Consider the following 27328-nt stretch of genomic DNA (forward strand, 5'->3'; position numbering starts at 1 on the left):
CTTGCTGGCTATTGAAATTCACCATCAACTGTATCTAATATACGAACCAGATTCCGCAAGCAATGGAAAAATAAGTTGTTTGTTAGAGCAGTTTTCAGAAGGTAATGAAAATGACCATGATGAGTTGATGGCCATCCCTCATGAGTGACTACTTACTGGAGTAACATGTTGCATCACATTGCAAAGAATTGTCACTTTCTGTGTACAGAGCTCTGCACTCTTCTCCGGGAATATCCTGGTGATGTCATTGTATGTTCAAACCAAGAGGTAGAGATACTTAGTGCAGAGGTGCTGATCTGCAACATTGCTTGATCACATTCAGCTCAGCAGGCAAATTATAGTTATGCAAATATTATGCTTGGAGGTGTTTGCACATCCATTTTGTAATGCAGATCTGAAAACCTTTCACGCCGTCATGTTTTCTGTTTGCTTATAGCCCTAGGGTAATGTACATTCTTGTTGGCTCTAGTATATTGTGAAAATTTGAAGACTGTGTGAATTGCCATAATTAGTCACGTCTTCAGTGAAGCTAGATAGGCATAGCTAGCCAACAGTGGATCACCAGCCATCTTTCAAGAAGGGAATTAGCCTCAGAAGGGACGGATATAAAATGCAATAACCGTGAAAGGCAAATGAACTATGAATTGGAACTTTGAACATTGGAACACTGACAGGGAATGTAGAGGAGATGGTGTATATGATGGAAAGGAGAAAGTTGGATATATTAGGCATGGGAGAGACAAGATGGAAAAGAGAAGGCAGTAGGGGAGTGAGGAAAGTTTACAGGTTTTACTGGAGTGGAAATGAAGAAGGAAGACAAAAGAAAGTGAGAGTTGTTAGGAAGAGTGGTCTAAAAAAAGATACGGAGGATAAGTGACAGAATAATCAATAGAAGAATAATGACATGGGGAAGAGGCATGGGGATGGTTAAAGTGTACGCCCCTCAAGTGGGCTGTATGCCTCAGGCATAAAAACGGTTGAATTCACAGAGGAAAAAAGTTACGGGAGTCTTGAATGCACATCCAAGGGTATGAAAATGTAACGGGAGCAGAAGGATGGGAAGTAGAAATGGAGAAGGAAAGAGATTGCTATGCACAGGCCATGTCCCACACACCAGTGTATTGGCCCTTGTGGCCACACTGTAAAGCTAGCACCACAGGGGCCCAAACCTGGAACAGCAGTACTTGCAAATTTTAGGAGCGCAGCATGGTGGCTGTCATCTACATCCATGAGTTCTGGGCTGGGATACCAGAGAGGATTCCCAAGAAGATATATGAAATGGAGATGCGAAGGAAATGACCAAGAGGAAGATGGCTAAAAGGTGTGGAGGAGTGTGTTGAAAAGAGGGCAAGGACTGGACCAGAGTGAACACAGGAAGACCATGGGAAAACAGGGCAAGATGGCGAAGCATATGTTAAAGGACAATCTCAGCTTGGGGCTGGAAACTGTTCAGGGTAATGAGGATGACGATGGTGATAATAATAATTCCAAAAATAGAACTGCAAAATTTGTGTCAACACTTGATATGTTTGATGGAGAAAGTTTTCTGTAATGTAAACAATTTGGCTTTGAGAATCTATTGTCACAATTGTTTCACTGGTAAAAGATGTTACATCAAGAAATGTAAGTTGTTGATAAGCCTTAAAAGTAGACAGTATTATTATTTCCATGATTAATGATCAGTTTTTGGAAATTTACTGTTGTTGGTGGATTTGAAAAGGAATGTGCCTACCAACAAAGTATGGAATGAACTGAGATGGCACAGTGGTTTGGGGCATCTGCACACTTAACTACTTCATACAAAAATAATTGTAATTTGATAAGTCATATTTCCAGATGAAGTGGAAATGTTGACATAATCAGCATATTATTTGAAGTCCGTATTTTATTCTCATCTTGTGGAGTCCCATAGGTGTTTTCAAAGTATGAAGAAATCCTTAGACCAATAATTTGTTTGCATATGATTACAAGTTTTGGCATAAAAAAGCAAATTTCTTCAATTCTGGTTCATAGTTATTTCAAAACATCAGTATATGCCACTTGGATCTCATCTGGAGGAGTGTTAAATGACATTTTAGTTTGTCAATTATTATAATAGTTCAGGTAATATTCACTCATCATGTAGCTCTTAATACATTCCTGCTATGCTTGTTTTACTTTATAAAGCACTATTGTATTCCAGAATTAAATTTTCACTCTGCAACAGTGTGTGCACTGATGTGAAATTTTCTGGCAGGTTAAAACTATGTGCCCGACCAATACTCCAAATCGGAACCTTCACTTTATGTGGGCAAGTGCCTTACCAACTGAGATACCCAAGCATGACTTGCAACCCATCCTCACAGCTTTACTTCCACCAGTAGCTTCCAGACTTCACAGAAGTTCTCTTATGTGCACTTGGCCAAGAAAGGCAAAGGTTTTGAGTTAGCCTCAGTCTGGCATGTAGTTTTAATCTGCTAGGAGGTTTCACAATTATATTATTTATGTCATAGATGAACTGTATAAATTTTCTCCTCAATCATAGACTGGCTTAGATAGATGTAATCTTGAAAATTTGTTGTTAGTAAATTGTATACATACATGTAATTGTAAAGTTGTATGTGTCTGTAGAGCAGCTTCAACTCTACTTTTTCCTTCTTCCCAGAATGCCACAATGTGTTTGCATTGATGTGTCGTAGTAATCAGGAGTTAAAGGACAAGTTATACTCATTCACTATTGCTGACGAAGAAACGGAGAAGCTGGGCTTCCTGCGTACTCTTTGTCGACAAATGGCTAATACAGTGTGTAAAACTGATGCTGTAAGTACTGGCAAATGCTACTTGTTTGGTGTCCACTTGAACATGCTGTTGCTATACATGTATGCCTTAGCTTAGAAAACATATTGCTTGTTAGGCTATTTCATAAAATGTCACATTCAGATTATTACCTTTTCCAGGAAAATTTCTTGATGTCATTGGACTCTCATCAGCTGGACATAGATACAAGTGATGTTGCACTTGGCACTCTCAGCAAGGCCTTCAAGTAAGCATAATTGACATTGAGTAATATGTGTACATATTAGGTCATAGTTAATGTAATGTTGTCTAAAGTACAATTCTGTGAAGACCGAATTGTAAGTTCTGTGACGTGACACCCTCAATGAGCTGTTGATCCAAGTTCTTTTCAGAAATTTTTATTAAAGATAAACTAACAACCTGTAGCTACCATTAATGGGAATAAGAATACACATCTGGGTCCAGTGAAATAGGAAAACAATGTGGGATAGCTGACACATCAATTCCAGTAATGATTACAGATCACTGACCCATTGGTTGCGTATCTGTAAGAATGAAACTTATGTAGGCAGATCCGTCAGAATACTAGTTAAAAAGCTACAGCATGTATAAAAAGTCAACATTATCCTACAATTTTTGTTTTGTAGATGTTGAGTGGTTCGTTATTCCACTTTTTATTCACAGAATTAGTGTAACTTATGGTGGAAGTTTAAATATAATGGACTGTGAAAGCTAGCTTGTTTTGATAGAGTACTCTGCTTAATCTCATATGATATTGAACTTTATTAAGAGCTACAGATTTTGGAAAAATTTCTCTGCTGTGAACAGTTATTGTCTTTACTATAACCTCTAAATTAGGTCTTCTGTTTCATGTACATCAACAAAGTTAAGTGACACATCAGTTAATACTTTGAATTCACAGTAGGATGATTCTCTAGGAAAGAGCATGCTGATTTTCTTCCCCAATCTGAGCACAAGATCTTGTGCTCTGTCTCTAATGACCCTAATGCCAACAGGACAGTCAGATATAGTTACAGCTTCATCAAGTCTATTAGATATTTTATGGACTTCCCAGGCAAGGTAATACTCTTGGTGGACTGGGACTCAAACCAAGGAAACGAACACAACTGAGTGTTTATGGATAAATTACAGGTGAACCTGGAGCAGAATTTAATAGGATAACTATTACTTGTACTTCCTGTGAAGTAAATATCTGACTGAGAACTAGTTTTTGTTAATTGCAGTCTTCATGTCATACAGTTACAATTAATCATGTCCATTAAAAACAGCTATCCCTCTCACCTTCATTCTTTGTCAGGATGATAAAATAAATTAGGCCTTTCCTCTTTCTGTGTGTCAGTTATTAATGCATCTCGACAATGCACCGTGAAAGAAATGCTGATACACACAGTGTCCCTTTCTGGTTATTGAACGGTATGTGATATAATGCATTTCATATCCGTACTTAGCGTTCAACAATGTCACATCATGAAATAAGATACATGTTGATGTGACAGATTGTTAAAATAAAATTTGAGGATGTACTTTTGGCCATTTGTGTAATTCATTAGAAATGAACCTTTGTCACCCAAGAAAAAAGTAGTTTCAGGCACAAGCGTAATTATGCAAGGATTTCAGTAACTTCATCATTAATTATAAATGTGAATAGACATTTGGAAACTTGTAAATAAGTAAAACGTGATGAGAAGTATGTCCTCTTCATACTGACTAAGGGTCAGCTAGAAAGAGGTTTAGTTCTAAGAGCCTCCTCCCCCTATTCTGGTGTCAGAGGAGACTGGATCTTCAAAATATTGATTAATACTTGTGGAGTTCAGTAGGAGTAGTTGGTTGGTTGGTTGGTTGGTTTGGGGGATGAAAGGGACCAGACTGCTACGGTCATCAGTCCCTTCAGTAGGAGTAGTGTTGTTGTTGTTGTTGATGATGATGATGATGATGATGATGATGATGGAAGAGTACTCCACTCAGGCAGCACCAAAGAGGCTGATGACCCTAATACCCTCACCACAGTGGATAGATGACAATCAACAACATAACATGTTTTTACGACGTGAGATATTGTTGCGAGGTTTGGAAGTCAATTCAGGACATTGACATTAAGTTTTGTGATCAGAAGCTTTATGCAAACTCATATTTCTGTTTCCTGATGCTGAAAAAATTTCCGCCACCATGACTTGAACTGGCAGTATGTCATTTCCGTAGCATTTCTTAGCAATCTTGGCTATGAAGACGGGGGTTTACTTGATGTTTCATGCAAAATATAGTTCATATGTTTTGAAATATTGGGAAGTATGTCATTATGAAATTGTATTTTGTGAATGAGATGGGAACTATGGTTTGTAAACACTGACCTGTCTCAATTGAAAACTGGGTGCCAATTTAAACACTGTTAATCATTGACTGGTACAGAGATAACTTAAGTATATAGGCACTGAGCACTGAGCCAGTATTTCCCTGGTTTGCATATGCATGTTTGCTAAACCTCTACAATACTGGCAGAGAATTTCTGTGTATAAAATAAACTTGTACTTCTGTAGTGAAGTTTCACTAAATGCACAAACATTATTTTAGATAATTATGTTTTATATTTATTACTTGCTTAGTGTCTAGATTTACAATTTTGTATGCACAAACGTTCACCAGAACAAAATTGTTGCAGAATATTCGTGGATAAAGAACATGAGCAAATGGTTTTTAATCATCATCTTCTTTGGTTTCATTTAATTTGAGAGATAGTGTTGCTTGAACCTAATCAACAGTGTTGTTATTGAAGACTTCAGTCCGAAGACAGTCTTCATGCAGCTCTCAGTTCTGCACAACTGTGTCTCTGCATAACTACTGAAGCCTTACAGCCACTTGAACCTTTTCATTTCTGTTAAGCTTGAGCCCCTCCCTATGATTCTATGATTTTTTTAGCCCCCCTCCACACACACACACACACACACCTCCCGCCACCTCCCGTTAAACTACTCCTTGATATCCTCAGGATGTCATATCAAAATAACCTTTATTAGTCCAATTGTTGATACATTTATTTTTCCCCAATTTGATTCAGTACCTTTCATTAATTGTCCAATGTGTCCATCTAGTCTGCAGCATTCTTCAGTGGTTCCCCAAAACACGCTTCTATTCTGTTCTTGTCTATACTGACCATTGTCCAAATTCCCCTACCATACATGGCCATATTCCAGACAAATACTTTCAGAAAAGGATTCCTACTATTTGAATTTATGTTCAGTGTTAACAAATTACTTTCTCAGAAATATTTTTCTTGCTATTGCCAGTGTGTTTTTTATATCCTCCCTACTCCTACCATCGACATTTATTTTGCTGCTCAAACAGCAAAACTCATCTTTTATCATCAAATTCTAATTTTTTCCCACAATAGGTTTGAATTAATAAGAGGAAGGTGATAGGATGTTCACATCTGATAACTTTGTTGACTGAAGAGAGAAAACTACATAACAAAGGCAAACTTATTATACATCATTATGTCCTTGTAGTGTTCAATGCTTTTAACAACATACAATCTTTAATATTAATTGTTAAGAAAGTGAAATATTTAGAGACAGTCCATTCTCCCCTCAGCTTATATGAAGAGTGCTACAAAAGTTATGCTGTACTAATACATTTATTGAACCCATTCAAAATTAATTTTCCCACTCTTGGTGCATCTATGCAGCTTTCAAAGCCACCTTCATGCTACTTTAACCAAATATCTCCTGGTAGACAGACATCTGCAACAGGTGTTCATTCTCTGGAACTGCTGTGAACAAAATATCCTTGGTATTCTTGCTGTGCATGTGTGTATGTTCATGAAATGGGGTACGTAAGATTATACTACGGAATGCTGAAACTGCCAGGTAGAGGGACAAGAAGAGAAGACACATCCTCCACCTTTTCCTTCACAGTTCCCTCACTTGTATTCTCAGCATACATCTCAGTCATCAGAAATCTGAAACGCTCGGCTCAGAGACCCTTGAATATCGAGCTGAACTCTGCAAACAATGCCATTAAAAAATGCTTCCCAACACATGTATGCACAATGCATTACAAGGCACTTGTTTGAAAGCAAAATGATACCAAAATACACTTTTAGTGCTTGTCTGTTAAATTATAAAACTATTTCAGATTTTATTACCTGAACATTTGTATATTCATTAGCTCTGATTGTTAGTTTTAAACTCATTACAAAGCAGAAAATAAAGGACTAATTCTCTCCACAAATAACATTGGCAGACACACAACTACAGTACCGTAACCAAAAATTTTGGGGGAAGAAAGAGAACTAGAAAAATGGAAGTTAATGTTAGGACAATATTATGAAAAGGATAGTTGCTACTCAACATATAGTGGAGATGCTGAGTCGCAGATAGTCACAACAAAAAGACTGTCAGAAAGTAAGCTTTTGGCCAACAAGGCCTTCACCACTGCCAGCAGCAGCGCATGATGGGAGAAGCAACTAGGTGGTGGGGTTGAGGAGGAGGGGGTTAGCAGGGTAGGGGTTGGGGACAGTAAAGTGCTGCTTATGCGAGCTTACGGGGACAAACTGTAGAGAGTGTAGGGCAGCTAGATGCAGTCCGGAGGTTAGACAGAGGGCGGGGGGTGGGGGAGTAGAAAAGGAGAAGCGCAAAGATTATGAGTGCCTTGGTGGAATAAAGGGCTATGTAGTACTGAAATGCGAACAGAGAAGGGGCTAGTTGGGTAAGGACAATGACTAGCGAAGGTTGGGACAGGAGGGTTACTGGAACATAGGCTATGTTGTAGGGAGAGTTCCCACATGTGCAGTTAAGAAAACGCTGGTGTTGCGGGAAGGCTCCAGATGGCACAGGCCATGAATTAGTCATTGAAATGAAGAGCGTCATGTTCGGCAGCATGCTTAGCACCTGGGTGGTCCAGCTGTTCCCTTGCCACAATTTATCAGTGACCATTCAGGCAGACAGCCAGCTTGTTGGTTGTTATGCCCACATAGAATTCAACACAGAGGTTGCAGCTTAGCTTGTGCACTATGTGATCAAAAGTATCCGGACACCCCCAAAAACAAACGTTTTTCATATTAGGTGCTTTGTGCTGCCACCTGTGTGAGAGCAGAATGGGGCACTCTGTAGAACTCATGGACTTCAAATGTGGTCAGGTGATTGGGTTTCACTTGTGTAATATGTCTGTACGTGATATTTCCACGTTCCTAAACATCCCTAGGTCCACTGTTTCCGATGTGATAGTGAAGTGGAAACATGAAGGGACATGTAGAGCACAAAAGCGTACAGGCCAACCTCATCTGTTGACTGACAGAGAGGCCCAACAGTTGAAGACCATCACACAGGAATTCCAGACTGCATCAGGATCCACTGCAAGTACTATGACAGTTAGGCAGGAGGCGAGAAAACTTGGTTTTCATGGTTGAGCAGATGCTCATAAGCTACAAATCATACTTGTAAATGCCAAATGACACCTCGCTTGCTGTAAGGAGTGTAAACATTAGACAATTGAACTGTGGAAAAATGCTGTGTGGACTGACAGATCACAGTACACAACGTGGCGATCCGATGGCAGGGTGTGGGTATGGCAAATGCCTGGTGAATGTTTACTGGCAGCTGGCGGTGGTGTTATGGTGTGGTTGTGTTTTTCATGGAGGGAGCTGGCACCCCTTGTTGTTTTGCATGGCACTATCACAAGACAGGCCTACGTTGATGTTTTAAGCACCTTCTTGCTTCCCACTGTTGAAGAGCAATTCAGGGATGGTGATGGCATCTTTCAACACGATTGAGTACCTGTTCATAATGCATGACCTGTGGTGGAGTGGTGACAGTAACACCCCTGAATGGACTGGCATGCACAGAATCCTTACCTGAATCCTACAGAAGACCTTTGGCATGTTTTGGGACGCCAACTTTGTGCCAGGCCTCACCGACTGACATCAGTACCTCTCCTCAGTGCAGCACTCCGCGAAGAATGGGCTGCCATTCCCCAAGAAACCTTCCAGCACCTGATCGAATGTATGCTTGCGAGTATGGAAGCTATCATCAAGGCTAAGTGTGGGCCAACACCATATTGAATTGCAGCGTTACCGATGGAGGCCACCACGGACTTGTAAGTCAGTTTCAGTAGGTGTCCAGGTGCTCTTGATCACATGGTGTAGGTAACATGATGGGTTTCACAGGTAGCCCTACTTTGAGGGGATGGGTGATGCTTGTGACCAGTCTGGGGTAAATGTTGGTGGGAGGATGTATGGGACAGGTTGTGTATCTAGTTCAATTACAGGGGTATGAGCCCTGAGGCAAGGGCTTGAGACCAGGGATTGTGTAGAGATGGACAAGGATGTTGTGTAGGTTCGACAAGTGGTGGAATACCACTGTGGGAGGGGTGGAAAGATGATGGGTAGGATGTTCCTCATTTCAGGGTACAATTAGTGGTAGTTGAAACCCTGGTGGAGAATGTAATTCAGTTGCCTTCTGGGTCCTTCCCACCAACACCAGCATTTCTTAATTGCACTGGTGGACTCTCTCCCCACAGTACATCCTATGTTCCCGAAACCCTCCTGGCCTCAACCTTCATTAGTCATTGTCTTCACCCATCTAGCCACTTCCCTGTTGCCAATTCAGCACTACACAGCTCTATTCCACTAATGCACCCATAGTCCTTTTACTTCGCTCCTTTGCCTCTACACCCCCTGCCCTCCATCTGATCTCCCTACTGCACCTAGCTGCCCTACTTTCTCGTCCCTGTATGCTCCCACAAGCAGCACTTCACCATCACCCACACCTACCCTGGTATCCCTACTCTCCCTACTCCAGCCTCCTCCTTACCCCCATCATAAGTTACTGTTACTATTGTTTAACTGTCCTGTTCTGAAGAACATAGGTATCAGAGAACTAATGATCCGAAGAGTTATTTGGAACAATGACAGTGCTCAAAATGAAATTGTCGTGGGTTGGTTTCTTCGGGAAATCATTTTCTTGGAAATTTCTTGTAATGTAGTAAATTTTGCACATCTGTAATTCTGAACTTGTAACAATTCTTACATTTTGTATATGACTTCCTTTGTTCAGCTCTGTGTGCTTTGTAGCCAAGTCACCGTGGCTTGCAAACAAGAGTAACAATAGTATGGGATGAAAATTATAGTTCACTATGGAAATGAACAACACTCCCATACACAGCAAACGCATGAATTCAGCATCAGTAACAACAAAGTGGCATTGTGGTAGCATGATTGGAATGCAATGTTGCCACATATAGTCTGTAAAAGATTGGTGTCCATCTGGTAGTTGTGATGCTACCTACACCGCAGCTGTGGCAGAAATGACGGTGTAACAACATTTCATGTGTAGTCACACACCAAGGCTCAGAGCCGGATTGTGCTTCATTAGCACTTACAAACAAAGGAAAGATAAAGGGTAGGAGAACTCACATTCCCTCCCAGCCCTAAGTTTCACTGCTCCTTAGTATAGTGTTACGTCAGGTGTACAGATTTAAGCACAAATCATGGCAATTTAACTGTGAAGTTTAACAATTTATTGCTTCATTAAATGTGGTTACTAATCCTGTTGTGTTAGAAGTCTTGTAAAATTCTGCTTGACTCTCCTCCTCAGAATAACATAGATTAAGAAAACTTAAGTTATTACATGATTTAGCAAGAAATTTGAACACCTGCATAAGAGTAAATGAGATAATGAAATCTTTCATGCTTCTTTCATATTACAATTTTATAACATTTTCTGACATTGTATGTATTCTGTCCTAGTATTTTCTTGATTCCATTATTAAAGACAGCCTATAGTATTCTGAAAATAAAACTTTTATTTGAAATCTATTGCAACTATTTAATCATTGTATATAAAAACAAGTATTTTGTTTTTCTTAGCTCATTCAGTTAAAATGTAACTATATGTACAGTTAATTCTTACTTCTAGTAACAAACATTAATGAGTTTTCTTCTGTTCACATAGTCTTGTCAGTTTCCTAGAATCTTCTTCAGTTCTGCCTCTAAGAAAAGTGTTTCTCTTTAATAGAAATGTAATCATGCAGTTGACAGTATATGATCAACTGACACCATGCTTTATTGGTAAAGTTCCTGGTATGACAGGTTTGCATCAAGGACACGAATGAAGGTGGGAAGGGCATTTAGCTTTAACAAGACGCCAAGCAAGCTGAAGCGGGCTGTATCTACCATGATGAGTCCATTTGGCAGCACAACCAACTTGACACCAGCATCTCAACTTGCACAGATGAGGCTTGCCAGCTGTAATAATCTCAATGTGAGTTTAGTGCTAGTATGCTGTGATTGGTGCATGTCCGTTGTTTTCCTATCATCACTTTATTGTTGCTCTCACTGGCTTTTTGTAGTTGTGAAGCATGCAGGTCATGTAATGGGGCTGCTGGTGAAGGTGTTACCTCCTGGCTATATTTCAGTGTACAGGGTTACTACAAATGATTGAAGCGATTTCACAGCTCTACAATAACTTTATTATTTGAGATATTTTCACAATGCTTTGCACACACATACAAAAATTCAAAAAGTTTTTTTAGGCATTCACAAATGTTCGATATGTGCCCCTTTAGTGATTCGGCAGACATCAAGCCGATAATAAAGTTCCTCGCACACTCGGCGCAGCATATCCCCATCAATGAGTTCGAAAGCATGGTTGATGCGAGCTCACAGTTCTGGCACGTTTCTTGGTAGAGGAGGTTTAAACACTGAATCTTTCACATAACCCCACAGAAAGAAATCGCATGGGGTTAAGTCGGGAGAGCGTGGAGGCCATGACATGAATTGCTGATCATGATCTCCACCACGACCGATCCATCGGTTTTCCAATCTCCTGTTTAAGAAATGCCGAACATCATGATGGAAGTGCGATGGAGCACCATCCTGTTGAAAGATGGAGTCGACGCTGTCGGTCTCCAGTTGTGGGATGAGCCAATTTTCCAGCATGTCCAGATACACGTGTCCTGTAACGTTTTTTTCGCAGAAGAAAAAGGGGCCGTAAACTTTAAACCGCGAGATTGCACAAAACACGTTAACTTTTGGTGAATTCGAATTGGCTGCACGAATGCGTGAGGATTCTCTACCGCCCAGATTCGCACATTGTGTCTGTTCACTTCACCATTAAGAAAAAATGTTGCTTCATCTCTGAAAACAAGTTTCGCACTGAACGCATCCTCTTCCATGAGCTGTTGCAACCGCGCCGAAAATTCAAAGCGTTTGACTTTGTCATCGGGTGTCAGGGCTTGTAGCAATTGTAAACGGTAAGGCTTCTGCTTTAACCTTTTCTGTAAGATTTTCCAAACCCTCGGCTGTGGTACGTTTAGCTCCCTGCTTGCTTTATTCGTCGACTTCCGCGGGCTACGCGTGAAACTTGCCCGCACGCGTTCAACCGTTTCTTCGCTCACTGCAGGTCGACCCGTTGATTTCCTCTTACAGAGGCATCCAAAAGCTTTAAACTGCGCATACCATCGCCGAATGGAGTTAGCAGTTGGTGGATCTTTGTTGAACTTCGTCCTGAAGTGTCGTTGCACTGTTATGACTGACTGATGTGAGTGCATTTCAAGCACGACACACGCTTTCTCGGCTCCTGTCGCCATTTTGTCTCACTGCGCTCTCGAGTGCTCTGGCGGCAGAAACCTGAAGTGCGGTTTCAGCTGAACAAAACTTTATGAGTTTTTCTACGTATCTGTAGTGTGTCGTGACCATATGTCAATGAATGGAGCTACAGTGAATTTATGAAATCGCTTCAATCATTTGTAATAGCCCTGTACATTTCATAATCTTTTGTATCACATTATTAGCTCATTTTTCTAATAATATTTTAAAAGAAAGTTATGCTATAAAACAGTAATGTGGAAGGTCGTTATTGTCTTTATACTATTTTCCTGTTACATGAAAGGTATAATAAAAATGGAAATTCTGAGTGCTAGGAAACTGATAGTGTTTTGATGACAAGCACCTTCAAGGGTCATTACATGTTACTGCAGAAGGGTTTGCAGCAACCAGCCAGTACTTAGGTTTTCAAAATTATTTTATTGTCCTTTGCTAGTTCAGGGTGTATTCGCACACGTTCACAGAAGGGGCATATTTAGATCTACTGCATGAAACCTGGAAGAGCACTAGTGTTCGATGTTCTTTCTTAGACATTGCAACATTCAGAATGTGCCTAGTAATGTTGAACTGTGAAAGTTAAATCCTTCAGATAACTTTTTTATACGTAGGACACTGTGCTTTATAAATCTTTCAGGGCAGATGTCAACATCACGAATAGAAAACTATTTCACGAGACAGAAACTGGTTACCTCTGCCACTTTTCCTTGTACTGTATTCACACAGGAAATTATCACAAAATGATATCCAACCATCTTATGCGTTTTATCAAAGCAATTCATTGGAAGGGAAATATGGAGGATTCTGGTTTGAGCTTTTCATGTAAGTGTGTATTGGGGCATGACAAGTTGGTTGAGCTGATCTTTAAGAAAGAAAATCTGTGTTGCTATTCATCGCATAAGAAATTGATTGTAAAATATGTAAGTATAAATAATACGTGCTTTCCTAGAGGTAGGTGGTTCGCGTGTTCTCATCCTTCAACAGTATATTTACAATAACAATTTTTGCAAGTAGTATTAAGAATATAGCTTAGTGTACCTCCGCACAAGTGGTCCAGTTCTTCATGAGGTATACATCATGAAAACAGTGATAATTGACATTAAATAAAATTTCTTGTTGCTAAATTGTAGTTTGTTTAGTAAGGTCTCCACACACATCTGTTCCCTTGCAATGCTTTCATTTACCTCATTCAAAAATTCATGTAGCACAAAGGGTTCACAGAAAGGAATGAGTTCTTCCTTTGTTGGTAACTGTAACTTCTTCCCTTCTCTGGGTAATTTGGATGGAGCTTGTAGATGTAAACTGCAGTTGCAAATATATGTAGTGGATTAGTTTGTATAGTTCCAAAGCATGGCCACTACTTTTTTGTTTGTAAAACTCCTGGTGTTAGTAGCATGGGAACAGTTCCTGTGTTTTCCTCTATTATGAATAAAATGCTACCTCGACTAAAATGCAGTTTCTTACTATTAAAAATTCTGTTACCAGGAAATTTTTGCAAGCATTTTCTGCTCCTACACTGATCTTCACACAAATATTTGCTGTTTATAAATTGCTTGTGTCCTGTGTTGTCAAATTAAGTGCATAGCATTCTTAACCATATGTGAAATAACAGTGATACAGAAGGCAAGTATTACAAAACCATGGAGATCGTATGTTCTTCTATGCCTTATTTGCCTTATGCTTGCGAATTTTCTGTTGTCTTAGTTTTGTTGTAGATAAAATCAGTACTTTTCGTGTTTATAATTTTATGATCAATTTAATTGATTAGTGAAGATCGTCTTCATTATTCAAAGAAAGTGTGTTTTATAAAAAACTTGCATTCTGTTTTGTGAATGAGTAAATTTCATTTCTGTGTTTTAGGCATATTTCTGCTAGTACATAAATATTTCAAGGTTTAATCTTCTAAAAGGAAGTGCAGGAAGTGGAAGAAAGATGACTTGTGTTCTTGTATTCATGGCACATTCACAAGCAAATTGGTAGCTTGCACTTCTGCGGTGTCCCAGTTTCTTAGTTTTGTTATGCGTGTCAACTAGATGATATCAGATACTATGCCCCAAAATTTTTTAGAACCTCAAACACAGTTGCCTACTGCAGGTTACATTGTGAAATTTTAGAAATCAAAGGAGTAGTAGTTGTGAGTTTGGATAGACTTAGTAAGGTAGGGACGGTATACAGATAATCTATGCACAGCAATGAGCATCCGCATGGAACCCTCCTATTATACCAACCTGTTTATGGGCCGTCTCGAAAAAAACCTTCCTAGCCTCGCAAAACACCAAACCCTTAGTCTGATTTAGGTTCATTGGCGATATCTTCTTGATCTAGACTCGGGGCTGAGACACCTTGTCTTCATTCCTACACAAAGTCAACACCTGCTCTCTTATCTGCTGCATCTGATCCTCCTCTACTCAGTGTACCATCTACCTTGACTTTGACCACCACATCTCTGATGTCCTCATCCACACCTCTGTCACATTAAACCCACAAACCAACAGCAGTAACTGCACTTTGGTAGCTGTCATCCCTTCCACACAAAAAAATCCCTTGCCCATTTTGCTAAGTGTCTCCCCGAGGTCTTCACAGACAGTTACTATCCCCCAGGTCTAGTCCGCAAACTAATATCCTGGCCCTTCCCAACACCCCACGAACCAGCCACAAATGAGTGCTCTCTTGTCCACCCAATACCACTCCGGACTGGAACAACTGAACCACTTTCTTCACCATGGCTTTGATTACGTATCATGATGCCCTAAAATGAAGGAAATTCTTGCCAAGATCCTTCGCACCCCTCCTCTAAAGTGTGTTCTGTCACCCACTCAACCTCCACAACATCCTAGTCCATCCCGATGCCACTCTCTATCTCGGCCCCTTGTCAAAGGGGTCACATCCCTGGGGCAAAGGGGTCACATGCTCCCCTCCATACTCGGCTCATCTCCCACTCTCTTTGTGTGTCACCCTCTGTCAGTACACCCACCTATCTTTCTCCTTCCCCACTCCTCTCCTTGCCCTCCCCCCGCTGCCCCCCTCCATGTCCCTGCACCATGGGACTCCTAGCACTGCACCTGCTGGCAGTCTAGTCCCTGCGTGCTCCACTAGACAGTGCTCTTCTTCCCTCTCCCCTCCTTTCTCCCCCCCCCCCCTCTCCAAAACTATAAATACTGCTATCCCTTTCCTTTCCCCGCCCCCTCCAGATCGCTGCTTCCATTCTATGTGGCAGTTGCATTCGGGTCAGAGCTGCCGGAGGTGTTGGTCATGTGTGCATTGTGTGTGTGCTTGTTGGCAGAAATGAATTTGTTTTTTCCCTTTTGTGAGGAAGCTATGGCTGAAAGCTAATGTGTAACTGTCTTGCGCATGTCTGCAACTTGAACATGTCATCTTTACGGTAAGTAGCTATCTACTTTTTTTCTTATGTTGTTGGTATTACAACTTGGAGTTCCCATTGTTTGCTGTATGGTCACATATTTTAAGCAAAAGTGGCTTCAAAATTGTAAATAAAGACTGCATAGTGAAGAAATTGTGAGTTGTTCCATTTTTTTTTTTTTTTTTGACCTCATGACGATGGTGTACACACATCTTTTAATGACTTACTGAAAAGTAATCTTTCTGCAGGCTTCCTACAAAGACCATTCTACTTGTACATCTTTCTTGATCTCTGAGCTTAGCTCAGTACTTCAGCTGACATCCATTTAGTCTGAAGTCTCATGTAATGACTTCATGATATTTTGTTCTTGCTTACAGGAGCTGGGTTCATCACCCTCGAAAGAGGAAACGACCCTTGTTGCACCGCTATCTGTTCAGCCAACAAGAAAAAATAAATCATCGTCATTAAATATGTCTTCATTAAGGAGATTATAACAGAAACTACGGGGGAGCATAGGAAGGCGCAATAAACTCTCGCAGCGTGGACGCTGCTCTTGGGTAATGATAATTAATATTTGGTGCTATAAATATGCTTGCTTGCTTACTTACTTACTGTTCATACCGGACTCGAGAGTCCATTACCACAGCAAGTAATGTTGCTGATTCTTGATGATACGATTTTTAGTATGCTATAAGTATACTAAAAATCGTAATTGTGTCAGAACGAAAATTCACTTGAGAAAACAATAAACTTATAAGAAATAATTGCTCTCCTGTACATACAGTATCATACCTTTCACAGCTAATAATTCCTCAGGGAGGGCAGAGGGGTAGGTTTGGGAAGGTTAAAAAGGAAGGGCAGCTCACTCAGGAATTACGTCTCATAAATTTATAAAAATCATAATTGAAATGTTCTATAGAATAGTATTACAGTGTTTTTCAGTGAAAGACAATTCTTCATAAAATAGAAAGTTGCATGTTATTGTATTGTCTGCTATCAGCACGTGTTCCTTATTTCTCTCTTAAATTTCCATCGAATCAAATCTTTTGTATGCAAAGTTAATACACTTGAATGAGTGTGCATGTGTATTGTCATGATATTGTCAGTTTCTTCTTTGCACTGAAAACTACAGAGCAGTTCCAATAAGGCACAAATATTGTGATGGAATGAGTGGCTGTTAAAAAAAAATTGAGCATCTGTGTCCCATTCTGTGACTCTTATTAAGATCAGATTCTAAAACTAATTTTTTTTCCAGGCATGTTTAACTAACAAACACATCATCTGTGTTGTACTAACCAAGTTGTTCTGATGATCCAGGCACTCAGATCATTACATAATATGTATTGATTTAGTTCATCTGATCTCACTTTTTATGGGGGGCAAGTACTTGAGTTTGTCTCAATGATGCAAACAGTTCTAGTCTGTCAGGCTTCCATATGAGTACACATTCCAATGCTGAGTGAAACATTTATCCGGGAAACAACCTCTAGGCTGTGGCTAATCAATTTCCCTGCTGTTTTATTTGGAACATTGGCAGATAGAAACTGTATTTGACTAGCTCATTGTGACCATGGCATTCGATAAGCCACATGTTCATCCGTATGGTGAAATAAGAACTTTAGCAAACTGGACCACTCTTGACTGGTTTAGGTTCGGCGGTGGATTGCCATTCCTATATGACAGTGAATGGATTTGCTATAACACTCATCATACGAATAGGAAGTGGTTTCATGGGGATTTTGAGTTTTCTTCTTCCTTTCTTTCATTTTTTGTCAGCACAACCTTCAATTATGTGACTGTTTAGGTGAAATGATGGATTTTAGGCTGTATTAAGACTTGTCCAGATAATGTGGGTGTCTGTTGGAATTGGCCTTTATTTCCTTAGCTGGTCCTGCAACTTTAATGGTGATAACTTTTTTGTACTAACATCCAACAAGAAAACAACATGTCTTCTCAGAACATATTTAGGTTGAAGACTGTGTGTTAAAAAAATTATAAGCTTTTCTCACATGAAATCTTATGGAGTAAAAGGAATGGTGGAGGTGGTAAAACACACTTGAAATTGGATTTTGCTAGTGAAAACAGCCACATTACCTGAAGCAGCAGAATTGGGAATGACTTACAAAGCACCCAGTTGCGAGGAAGGTGCACTGCACTTTTAATTTTACAAAAGGGCTTGTAGAAAGTGCGTTCTTCAAATAGACTCTTATGTTAACCAAATTTTCTACGTATGAAACAAATTTTTAAGGTATTTTAAGTGTTAACAATTTAAGCGCTTTACTCTGCTACCTAAGGCCTGGAAAACAGAGAAATTGTGACAGACGCACCTATGAACTTTTCATCTCATCTGTTGCAATCGAACCACATTCTCTGGAATAAAGGTTGTCATATTTATCTGTAGTAGCGGGAGATCTAGTAAATCAACTTGCTGAAGTGTATCCGTCCTGTATAGTGAAGTAGTGAATGTATATGACACACAACACCCTACTTACTTTTCAACATTGTTTGCTGTTAGAGAGAGGAAAATAGCACAAAAAATAGTGTGTTTTGATGGAAAGAGGTGATCAGTTAAAAACCTGCAGTTCCAAAAAATACATCACCTAAAATAGAGGTCACCTCTCTCAGGCATCGAAGGAAGCCTTAACTTGTTGTTGTTGTTGTTGTTGTTGTTGTTGTGGTCTTCAGTCCAGAGACAAGTTCTCTTGGTCTACCTCTACTATTTTTACCCTCCACAATACCCTCCAATATTAAATTGGTGATCCCTTGATGCCTCAGGACATGTCCTACTAACTGGTCCATTCTTTTAGTCAGATTGTGCCACAATTCCCTCATCTCCCCAATTCTCTTCAGTACCTCCTCATTACTTAGGTGATCTACCAATCTAATCTTCAGCAGTCTTCTGTAGCACCACATTTCGAAAGCTTCTATTCTCTTCTTGTCTAAACTATTTATCGTCCATGTCTCACTTCCATACATTGCTACGTTTTTGTTGCCATAGCCACTCCACATTTTATATCCTCTCTACTTCGAACATCGTCAGTTATTTTGCTCCCCAAATAGCAAAATTCATCTACCACTTAGTGTCTCATTTCCTAATGTAATACCCTCAGCATCACCTGACTTCATTCAACTACTTTCCATTATTGTCGTTTTGGTTTTGTTGTTGTTCATCTTATATCCTCCTTCCAAGACACTGTCGATTCTATTCACCTCCTCTCCCAGGTCCTTTGCTGTCTCTGAAAGAATTACAATCTCATTGGCAAACCTCAAAGTTTCCTGCTCCAAATTTTTCTTTTGTTTCCTTTACTGCTTGCTCAATATATAGATTGAATAACATCAGGGATAGGCTACAACCCCGTCTCACTCCCTTCTCAACCATTGCTTCCCTTTCACGCCCCTCTACTCTATAACTGCCATCTGGTTTCTGTATAAATTGTAAATAGCCTTTTGCTACCTGTACTTTAACTCTGCCACCTTCAGAATTTGAAAGAGAGTATTCCAGTCAACATTGTCAAAAACTTTTTCCAAGTCTACAAATGCTATAAATGCAGGTTTTCCTTTCCTTAACCTGTCTTCTAAGATACGTTGTAGGGTCAGTATTGCCTCACGTGTTCCAACATTTCTACGGAATCAAAACTAATCTTCCCCAAGTTCGGCTTCTACCAGTTTTTCCATTCATCTTTAAATAATTCGTGCTAGTATTTTGCAGCCATGACTTATTAAACTGATAGTTCAGTAATTTTCACACCTGCTTTCTTTGGGCTTGGAATTATTATATTCTTCTTGAAGTCTGGGGGTATTTCGAATGTCTCGTACATCTTGCTCACCAGATGGAAGAGTTCTGTCATGGCTGGCTCTCCAAAGGCTATCAATAGCTCTAATGGAACATTCTCTTTCCCGGGGCTTTTTTTTTTTACTTAGGTCTTTCAGTGCTCTGTCAAATTCTTCATGCAGGATCATGTCTCCCATGCATCTTCATCTACGTCCTCTTCCATTTCCATGATATTGCCCTCAACTACATTACCCTTGTATGGACCCTCTATACACTCCTTCCCTCTTTCTGCTTTCCCGTCTTTGCTTAGGCTTGGTTTTCCATCTGAGCTCTTAATATTCATACAGGTGCTTCTCTTTTCTCCAAAAGTCTCTTTAATTTTCCTCTAGGCAGCGTCCATCTTACCCCTAGTGATGTATGCATCTACTTCCTTACATTTGTCCTCTAGCCATCCTTGCTTAGCCATTTTGCACTTCTTGTCAATCTCATTTTTAAGATGTTTGTATTCCTTTTTGCCTGCTTCATATACTGCATTTTTATATTTTCTCTCTTCATCTATTCAATTCAATCTCTCTTCTGTTACCCAAAGATTTCTACTAGCCCTCACCTTTTTACCTACTTGATCCTCTGTAGCCTTCACTATTTCATCTCTCAAAGCTACCCATTCTTCTTCTATTGTATTTCTTTCCCCCATTCTTGTCAATTGTTATCTGATGTTCTCTCTGAAACTCTCTACAACTCTGGTTCTTTCTGTTTATCCAGGTCTCATCTCCCCAAATTCCTACCTTTTTGCAGGTGATTCAGTTTTAATCTACTGTTCATAACCAATAGATTGTGGTCAGAGTCCATATCTGCCCCTGGAAATGTCTTACAATTTAAAACCTGGTTCCTAAAACTCTGTCTTGCTATTATATAATGTACCTGAAATCTTCCAGTGTCTCCAGGCATCTTCCATGTATACACCCTTCTTTCATGATTCTTAAACCAAGTGCTAGCTATGATTACATTATGCTCTATGCAAAATTCTACCAGGTGGCTTCCTCTTTCATTCCTTACCCCTAGTCCATATTCACCTGCTACTTCTCTTTCTTTCCCTGCTATCAAATTCCAGCTGCCCGTGACTATTAAATTTTCATCTCCTGTAACTATCTGAATAATTTCTTTAATCGCATCATACATTTCTTCAATCTCTTCATCATCTGCGGAGCTAGTTTGCATATAAACTTGTACTGCTGTTGTAGGCGTGTGCTTTGTGTCTATCTTGGCTACAATAATGCGTTCACTATGCTGTTCATAGTAGCTTATCTGTGCTTCTATTTTTTAATTCATTATTAAACATACTCATGCATTACCCCTATATGATTTTGTTATAACGTCAAGTTTAACACGTATATTTCAGAACGACACAACACATATAAGTCACAGAGTAAGTTGACAAGCAAGACGTGTGTACACGTTAGCATTCGAATGAGCACTGAGTCCCAGTCTAGTGGCCACTGCTCGGCTAGCCACTTAGGTGGCGCAGCTGCTGCATGGCTGGCAGACAGTGCCGCACGTAGAGGACGCGCGTAATTGCGCGGCGGCGCTTTGAATGATCGGCGAGTCACAACACTTTTCCCCCCTTTGAAAATTGTTGTGCTGGTCTTGATGGAGGTGTCCTGGAGATGGCTAACGTCCATAGGCGTTGTTTGACTCGCCGTAAAGTCTCGAGGAGGAGGCTTCCCGTACGGACGGAAGTGTCCCCGATGATAACGGGTCGAGATGACAGGAGACGTAGGGGTCGAATCTGCTGGGTCCCCATGCACCAATCTGCCCGTTGCGGCAGGTCCAGTTGATATGACAGGAGACATGGGCGATGTGTCGGCGTCCGTTGGAGGAGGAGGTGAGTAGATTTGCTCTGACAGATGATGGTCATCTGGTTCCTGCATGGGCACGTCTCCTGGTGGCATCCGTTCTTGGGCTGGCATCGTGATGACGGTGAGAGGGCTGCGTTGTGAGTATTGAGAGATGCCAAGATCCCGAGCGTCAGGTAGAGCCAAAGGTGGTGTAGCGGCATTTGGAACAGGCGTTGCTGGCACACGAGGCCTAAGCTGGTCCGAATGACGCACTGCAACACCCGTGTCCGTCTGGATTTCATACAGGCGTCTGCCACGGTGTCTTAAGACGTGGCCCGGGCTCCATTTTGGCTGCCTGCCATATCCCCGTACCCAGATGAGGACGTCGTCGGTGAACCGGCCAAGTGAAGGCACCCACGGCCATGAGGTGGAAGGCCGCAGAAGATGAAGTAGCGTGCGGGGCTGTCGGCCATGTAAGAGCTCAGCCGGTCTGTGGTCGCCCATGGGGGTGAAACGGTAAGACGACAGAAACTGGAGAAGCACATCATCAGCAGCAGAAGAAGTCAGAAGTTTCCGCATCTGAGCCTTAAATGTGCTGACCAGTCGTTCAGCCTCACCGTTGGATTGTGGATGGAACGGTGGGGCCGTGACATGCATAACGCTGTGACGAGCACAAAAATCCACAAATTCGGAAGAGGCAAATTGCGGACCATTATCAGTAACAAGAGTAGAGGGGAGGCCTTCCAAAGAAAAAATGCGGATGAGAGCACTGGTGGATGCCGCGGTGGTAGGCGACGTGCAACAAGGCCATGGTGACAAAGATGACTTCGGGGCAGCGGCCTGTGACGCACAAGGGCCGCAGGCAGCGACCATGTGTGCGATTTCAGAGTCGATGCAAGGCCAGTACACATGACGGCGCGCCAGAGATTTTGTGCGAGACACACCCCAGTGCCCTTGGTGAAGGAGGCGCAAGACCGAAGCACGCAAAGACGCAGGTACGACAACACACGGCGAAGCATTGTCAGTGTAGAGGAGGATAACACCATCCCTAGCCGTGAGGCGGTAACGCAAAGCGTAGTAGTTCCGCAACGGATCAGAAGTCTTAGCGTACGGGTGATCTGGCCAACCCTTCTGAATACAGCGTAAAACCCGGGAGAGGGTAGGGTCAGAACCCGTAGCAGCCGCCAGCCTGTCCCCAGTGATGGGGAACCCGTCCACAACCCGCTGCTCGGCAACATCCAGGTGGAAACACAAAAGTTCATCCATATCGAATGCCTGATCAGGACCCATGGGAAGGCGAGACAGAGCATCATTTGCATGTTGAGCCGTTGGCCAGAAATGAATCTCATAATTGAAACGAGACAAGTAAAGAGCCCAACGCTGGAGGCGGTGTGCAGCCTTATCGGGAAGTGACGTTGATGGGTGAAACAAGGAAACAAGTGGTTTGTGATCGGTAACAAGATGAAATTTTGAGCCATAGAGAAAAACACCAAACTTATGAAGAGCATAAATAATGGCCAAAGCTTCTTTCTCAATTTGAGAATACTTTTGTTGGGCATCCGTGAGCGTTTTGGAGGCATAAGCAATGGGTTGTTCAGAACCGTCAGAAAAACTGTGCGCAAGGACTGCACCGACCCTGTATTGAGAGGCGTCTGTGGCAAGAACAAGATGTTGGCCAGGTCGATAAGTAGCCAGGCACGGGGCCTGTTTCAGCATAGTCTTCAATTTCTGGAAAGCTGCTTCGCATGACGTGGACCAGTGAAAAGGCATGTTTTTATGCAACAGGCAATGCAACGGCTCAGCCACCGAAGCCGCAGATGGTAAAAACTTGTGATAGTATGCTATTTTCCCCAAGAAGGCCTGCAGTTCCTTAACAGATGTAGGGCGAGGAAGGGCATTGATCGCAGCAACAGTTTGCTGAAGCAGACGAATACCATCCCGAGAGAGTTGAAACCCCAAGTACGTGATAGATGCCTGAAAAAATTGTGATTTCTGAAGATTACACTTAAGACTGGCAGTCTGTAAGACATGAAAAAGTGTGCGGAGATTTTGAAGATGTTCTTCAGTTGTGGAGCCAGTGACAACAATGTCGTCCATGTAATTGATACACCCAGGGACAGGGAGCAATAATTGTTCCAAGAATCACTGAAAGAGAGCATGGGCGCTAGCAACCCCGAATGGCAAGCATTGGTATTGATAGAGGCCGAAAGGTGTGTTAAGTACCAGAAACTGCCGGGAAGCAGCGTCGAAAGTTGACGATAAGCTTCTGACAGGTCAATTTTAGAAAAATACTGGCCTCCAGCAAGTTCAGTGAACAGTTCTTCAGGACGGGGCATAGGGTAAGTGTCGATGAGGCATTGAGCATTTACAGTGGCTTTGAAATCGCCACAGAGACGAATATCACCATTTGGCTTAGCAACGACAACGACAGGAGAGGACCACTCACTGGAAGTGACAGGCAGCAAGCCCCCTGAAGTAGTGAGACAATCCAACTCCCGTTTTACCCGATCACGAAGGGCCACAGGAATGGGCCGAGCCCGAAAAAACTTAGGCCAAGCAGTGGGTTTGAGCGTGATATGAGCTTCAAAGTCGTTTGCACGGCCTAACCCAGGAGAAAAAGGGACGAAAATGTCGTCGACAAGGAATCCAGTTGAGCATAAGAAATAGCATCAGAGACAATATTGACAGAGTCATCTATGGAGAACCCAAAAACGCGAAAGGCATCGAAACCAAAAAGATTTACTGCGTTGCTCTGGTCGACCACAAATATGGGAACAGTGCGAACGACAGATTTGTAAGATACCTCAGCATTAAACTGTCCCAAGAGAGAAATCTGTTTATTGTACGTCCGTAATTGCCGAGTGACAGGTGACAGGAGTGGAGAACCCAACTGAAGATACGTCTGAGAATTAATTATAGTGGCAGCAGAACCGGTATCCACTTGCATGCGAACATCTCGACCAAGGATTTGGACAGTGAGGAATAACTTCCCTGAAAGGGAAGAAGTGCAATTGACAGACAACACAGAATCAGAATCAGCGTCATGTTTATGAACATCATGTATGAGGTCGGATTTGCAAACGGAAGACACATGACCTTTCTTTTTGCAATTGTGACACACAGCCCAACGTTGGGGACAATCCTCGCATGAATGTTTCGTAAAACACCGTGGACATGAAGGAAGTTGCCGGGGATTTTGCTGCAGTTTCTTAGCGGGTTGTGTACGGCTAGGCTGATGCTGCGCGTGGGAGCGCACTGCGGCGATGTCGGCCGGCGGGGACGCGCCGCACGCGTCGCAACAGCGCACAGAGGTTGTATTTCCCCGACATCACCCACGCCTCTATTTGCGCCCCAGTGGCACGAGAAATTTCAAAAGACTGCCAACTGAAGGGTACGTTGCCGAACTTCTTTGTCGGGCCCCGACCAGATAATAGCATCCCGTACCATGGAATCGGCATAGGATTCTTTGTGAATGTCAGTAACAAATTGACACTTTCGACTGAGGCCGTGAAGTTCAGCAGCCCAAGCGCGATAGGATTGATGTGGCTGTTTTTGACAACGATAAAAGGCAACATGAGAGGCTACCACATGCATTTGCTTTTGAAAATAGACAGACAGAAGTGAGCACGTTTCAGCAAAGGACAAAGATGCAGGATCCTTCAAAGGAGCCAATTGCGACAACAACCGATACATTTGAGGTGAAATCCAGGAAAGGAACAGAGACTTACATGGTTGTTCGTCCGTGACATGAAATGCCAAGAAGTGCTGTCGAAGACGTTTTTCATAATCAGGCCAGTCTTCCGCCGTCTCGTCGTAAGGAGGAAAAGGAGGTATAGCAAACGGCGAGAAACGCCCCGCATTTGACGCCACGACGAAATCGCGAATCGCTGCTGTTAGAAGCGTTTGCTGTTCAAAGAGATTTTGCAATAGTTGCTCGACAGTAGCCATGGAACCCTGTGGGTCAACGGTGAAAAGGAAAAATCCACTACCTCGTCACCAATTGTTATAACGTCAAGTTTAACACATATATTTCAGAACGACACAACACATATAAGTCACAGAGTAAGTTGACAAGCAAGACGTGTGTACACGTTAGCATTCGAATGAGCACTGAGTCCCAGTCTAGCGGCCGCTGCTCGGCTGGTCGCTTAGGTGGCGCAGCTGCTGCATGGCTGGCAGACAGCGCTGCACGTAGAGGACGCGCGTAATTGCGCGGCGGCACTTTGAATGATCAGCGAGTCACAACAGATTTTATATTTGTAACCCTGTATTCACCTGACCAGAAGTCCTGTTCCTCCTGCACCGAACTTCACTAATTCCTACTATGTCTAATTTTAACCTATCCATTTCCCCATTTCAATTTTCTAACCTACCTGCCCAATTACGGGATCTGACATTCCACACTTCAATCCCTAGAACCAGTTTTATTTCTCCTGATAACGATGACCTCGTGAGTTGTCCCCGCCCGGAGATCTGAATGGCGGACTATTTTACCTCTGGAATATTTTACCCAAGAGGACATCATCATCATTTAACTATACAGTAAAGCTGCATGCCCTTGGGAAAAATTACGACTGTAGTTTCCTCTTGCTTTCAGCCGTTCGCAGTACCAGCACAGCAATGCGGTTTTGGTTAATGTTACAAGGCCAGATCAGTCAATCATCTAGACTATTGCCCTTACAACTACTGAAAAGGCTGTTGCCCCTCTTCAGGAACCACACGTTTGCCTGGCCTCTCAACAGATACCCCTCCGTTGTGGTTGCACCTATGGCATGGCTATCTGTACGCTGAGGCACACAAGCCTCCTCACTAACGATAAGGTCCATGGTTGTTATTAGTGCGTGACAAAATACCAGGATTATGTAGAAGGCAGACAAATCTATGATGAATTTCACAAGAATTAAACCTATATGATTGGCACTCTGTGCTCATTGGGTTAAAAAAAATAAGAGAACCGAAGAGACAGAATTCATAGTCTTCAGAGTACCCTTCCTTTCTGCAATCTGATGAAGTTTCTATAGGTGTTATGGACTACAAAGTATTAATTGGATAGAAAAAAAATCTACTCACCAAGTGGTGGCAAAACACACATTAAACGGTTGTAATTGGCCGGCTTTTGGAGCCAGTGACTCTTTCTTCAGACAGAAGGGTTGAAGGGGAAGGAAGAGGGATGAAGGAAAACGACTGAAGAGGTCTAGGAAAAGGGGTAGATTTCAGGAATGTCGCCCAGAACCATGGGTGGGGAGACATACCGTACAGGATAAGAAGGAATCTTTCTCTATGTACCTAAGTGACCATCTCGGGGCATGGAACACAGACCCAGGCTGCCCATCTGACAGCTACTAGGGACAACAGAAATTTGATTTTCAGTATTTCATAAAAATGATCAAATTTAAAATAATGAAATAATCTGCTCATTAAGAGGTGTAATATTGTGTGAAAGGTTCAACACAGTAAGACAAATATTAGTTATAAACAGTATATGTGTCAAGGCAGAGTAATTCACTATGCACAAATACCCAGCCTATATTTGCCCACTATTTGGGAATGAGCATACTTAGTGACTTGCAAAAATCTTTACACATAATTTCAAACCTTTATGAAATGTTTTCTTGCTGATACTACCCACAAAATGATGAAAGGAAAAACAGTTTATTGCTTAATAAATTTCCACTCTTAATGCAGTAAAACTGGCACATCAGAAACAATGGTTTAATTTTTCTTCTTTACACATAACTTATATTTGCAACACACTTCGCGGCCAGTGACCACATAATAGCACTGAATGTACATGCAAGATTTATGTCCTCGTACACCACTTTTTTACAAATATATGATTTCATAAATACAGAGATGTTTGAAAAAATTTTTGCAAACTACCCAAAAGATACTCATTCAGTGGTAGAGAACTTATTCCAAGAAAATTCAAACATAATTTCAAACCTTTTGCCACTTTCATGCTGAACATCAAG

At 41.6% G+C, this 27328-nt stretch overlaps 1 protein-coding gene across 6 annotated transcripts in view; it reads left to right on the forward strand.

The window, feature by feature from the left end:
* Positions 1–27328, forward strand: part of LOC126235716 (protein ECT2) — a 236580-nt gene that overhangs the window by 199050 nt on the left and 10202 nt on the right. For 3 of the 6 annotated variants that reach the window (XM_049944485.1, XM_049944482.1, XM_049944487.1), the window contains 4 exons: positions 2645–2799; positions 2937–3022; positions 10862–11048; positions 16127–16306. In XM_049944485.1, the coding sequence (XP_049800442.1) occupies positions 2645–2799; positions 2937–3022; positions 10862–11048; positions 16127–16243 (545 nt within the window). In that variant the 3' untranslated portion in view covers positions 16244–16306. The remainder of the gene's footprint in view (positions 1–2644; positions 2800–2936; positions 3023–10861; positions 11049–16126; positions 16307–27328) is intronic. The other 3 variants (XM_049944483.1, XM_049944488.1, XM_049944486.1) reach the window with 2 other exon arrangements.

This window comes from Schistocerca nitens, chromosome 2 (assembly GCF_023898315.1).
Source record: "Schistocerca nitens isolate TAMUIC-IGC-003100 chromosome 2, iqSchNite1.1, whole genome shotgun sequence".
Lineage (NCBI taxonomy): Eukaryota > Metazoa > Arthropoda > Insecta > Orthoptera > Acrididae > Schistocerca > Schistocerca nitens.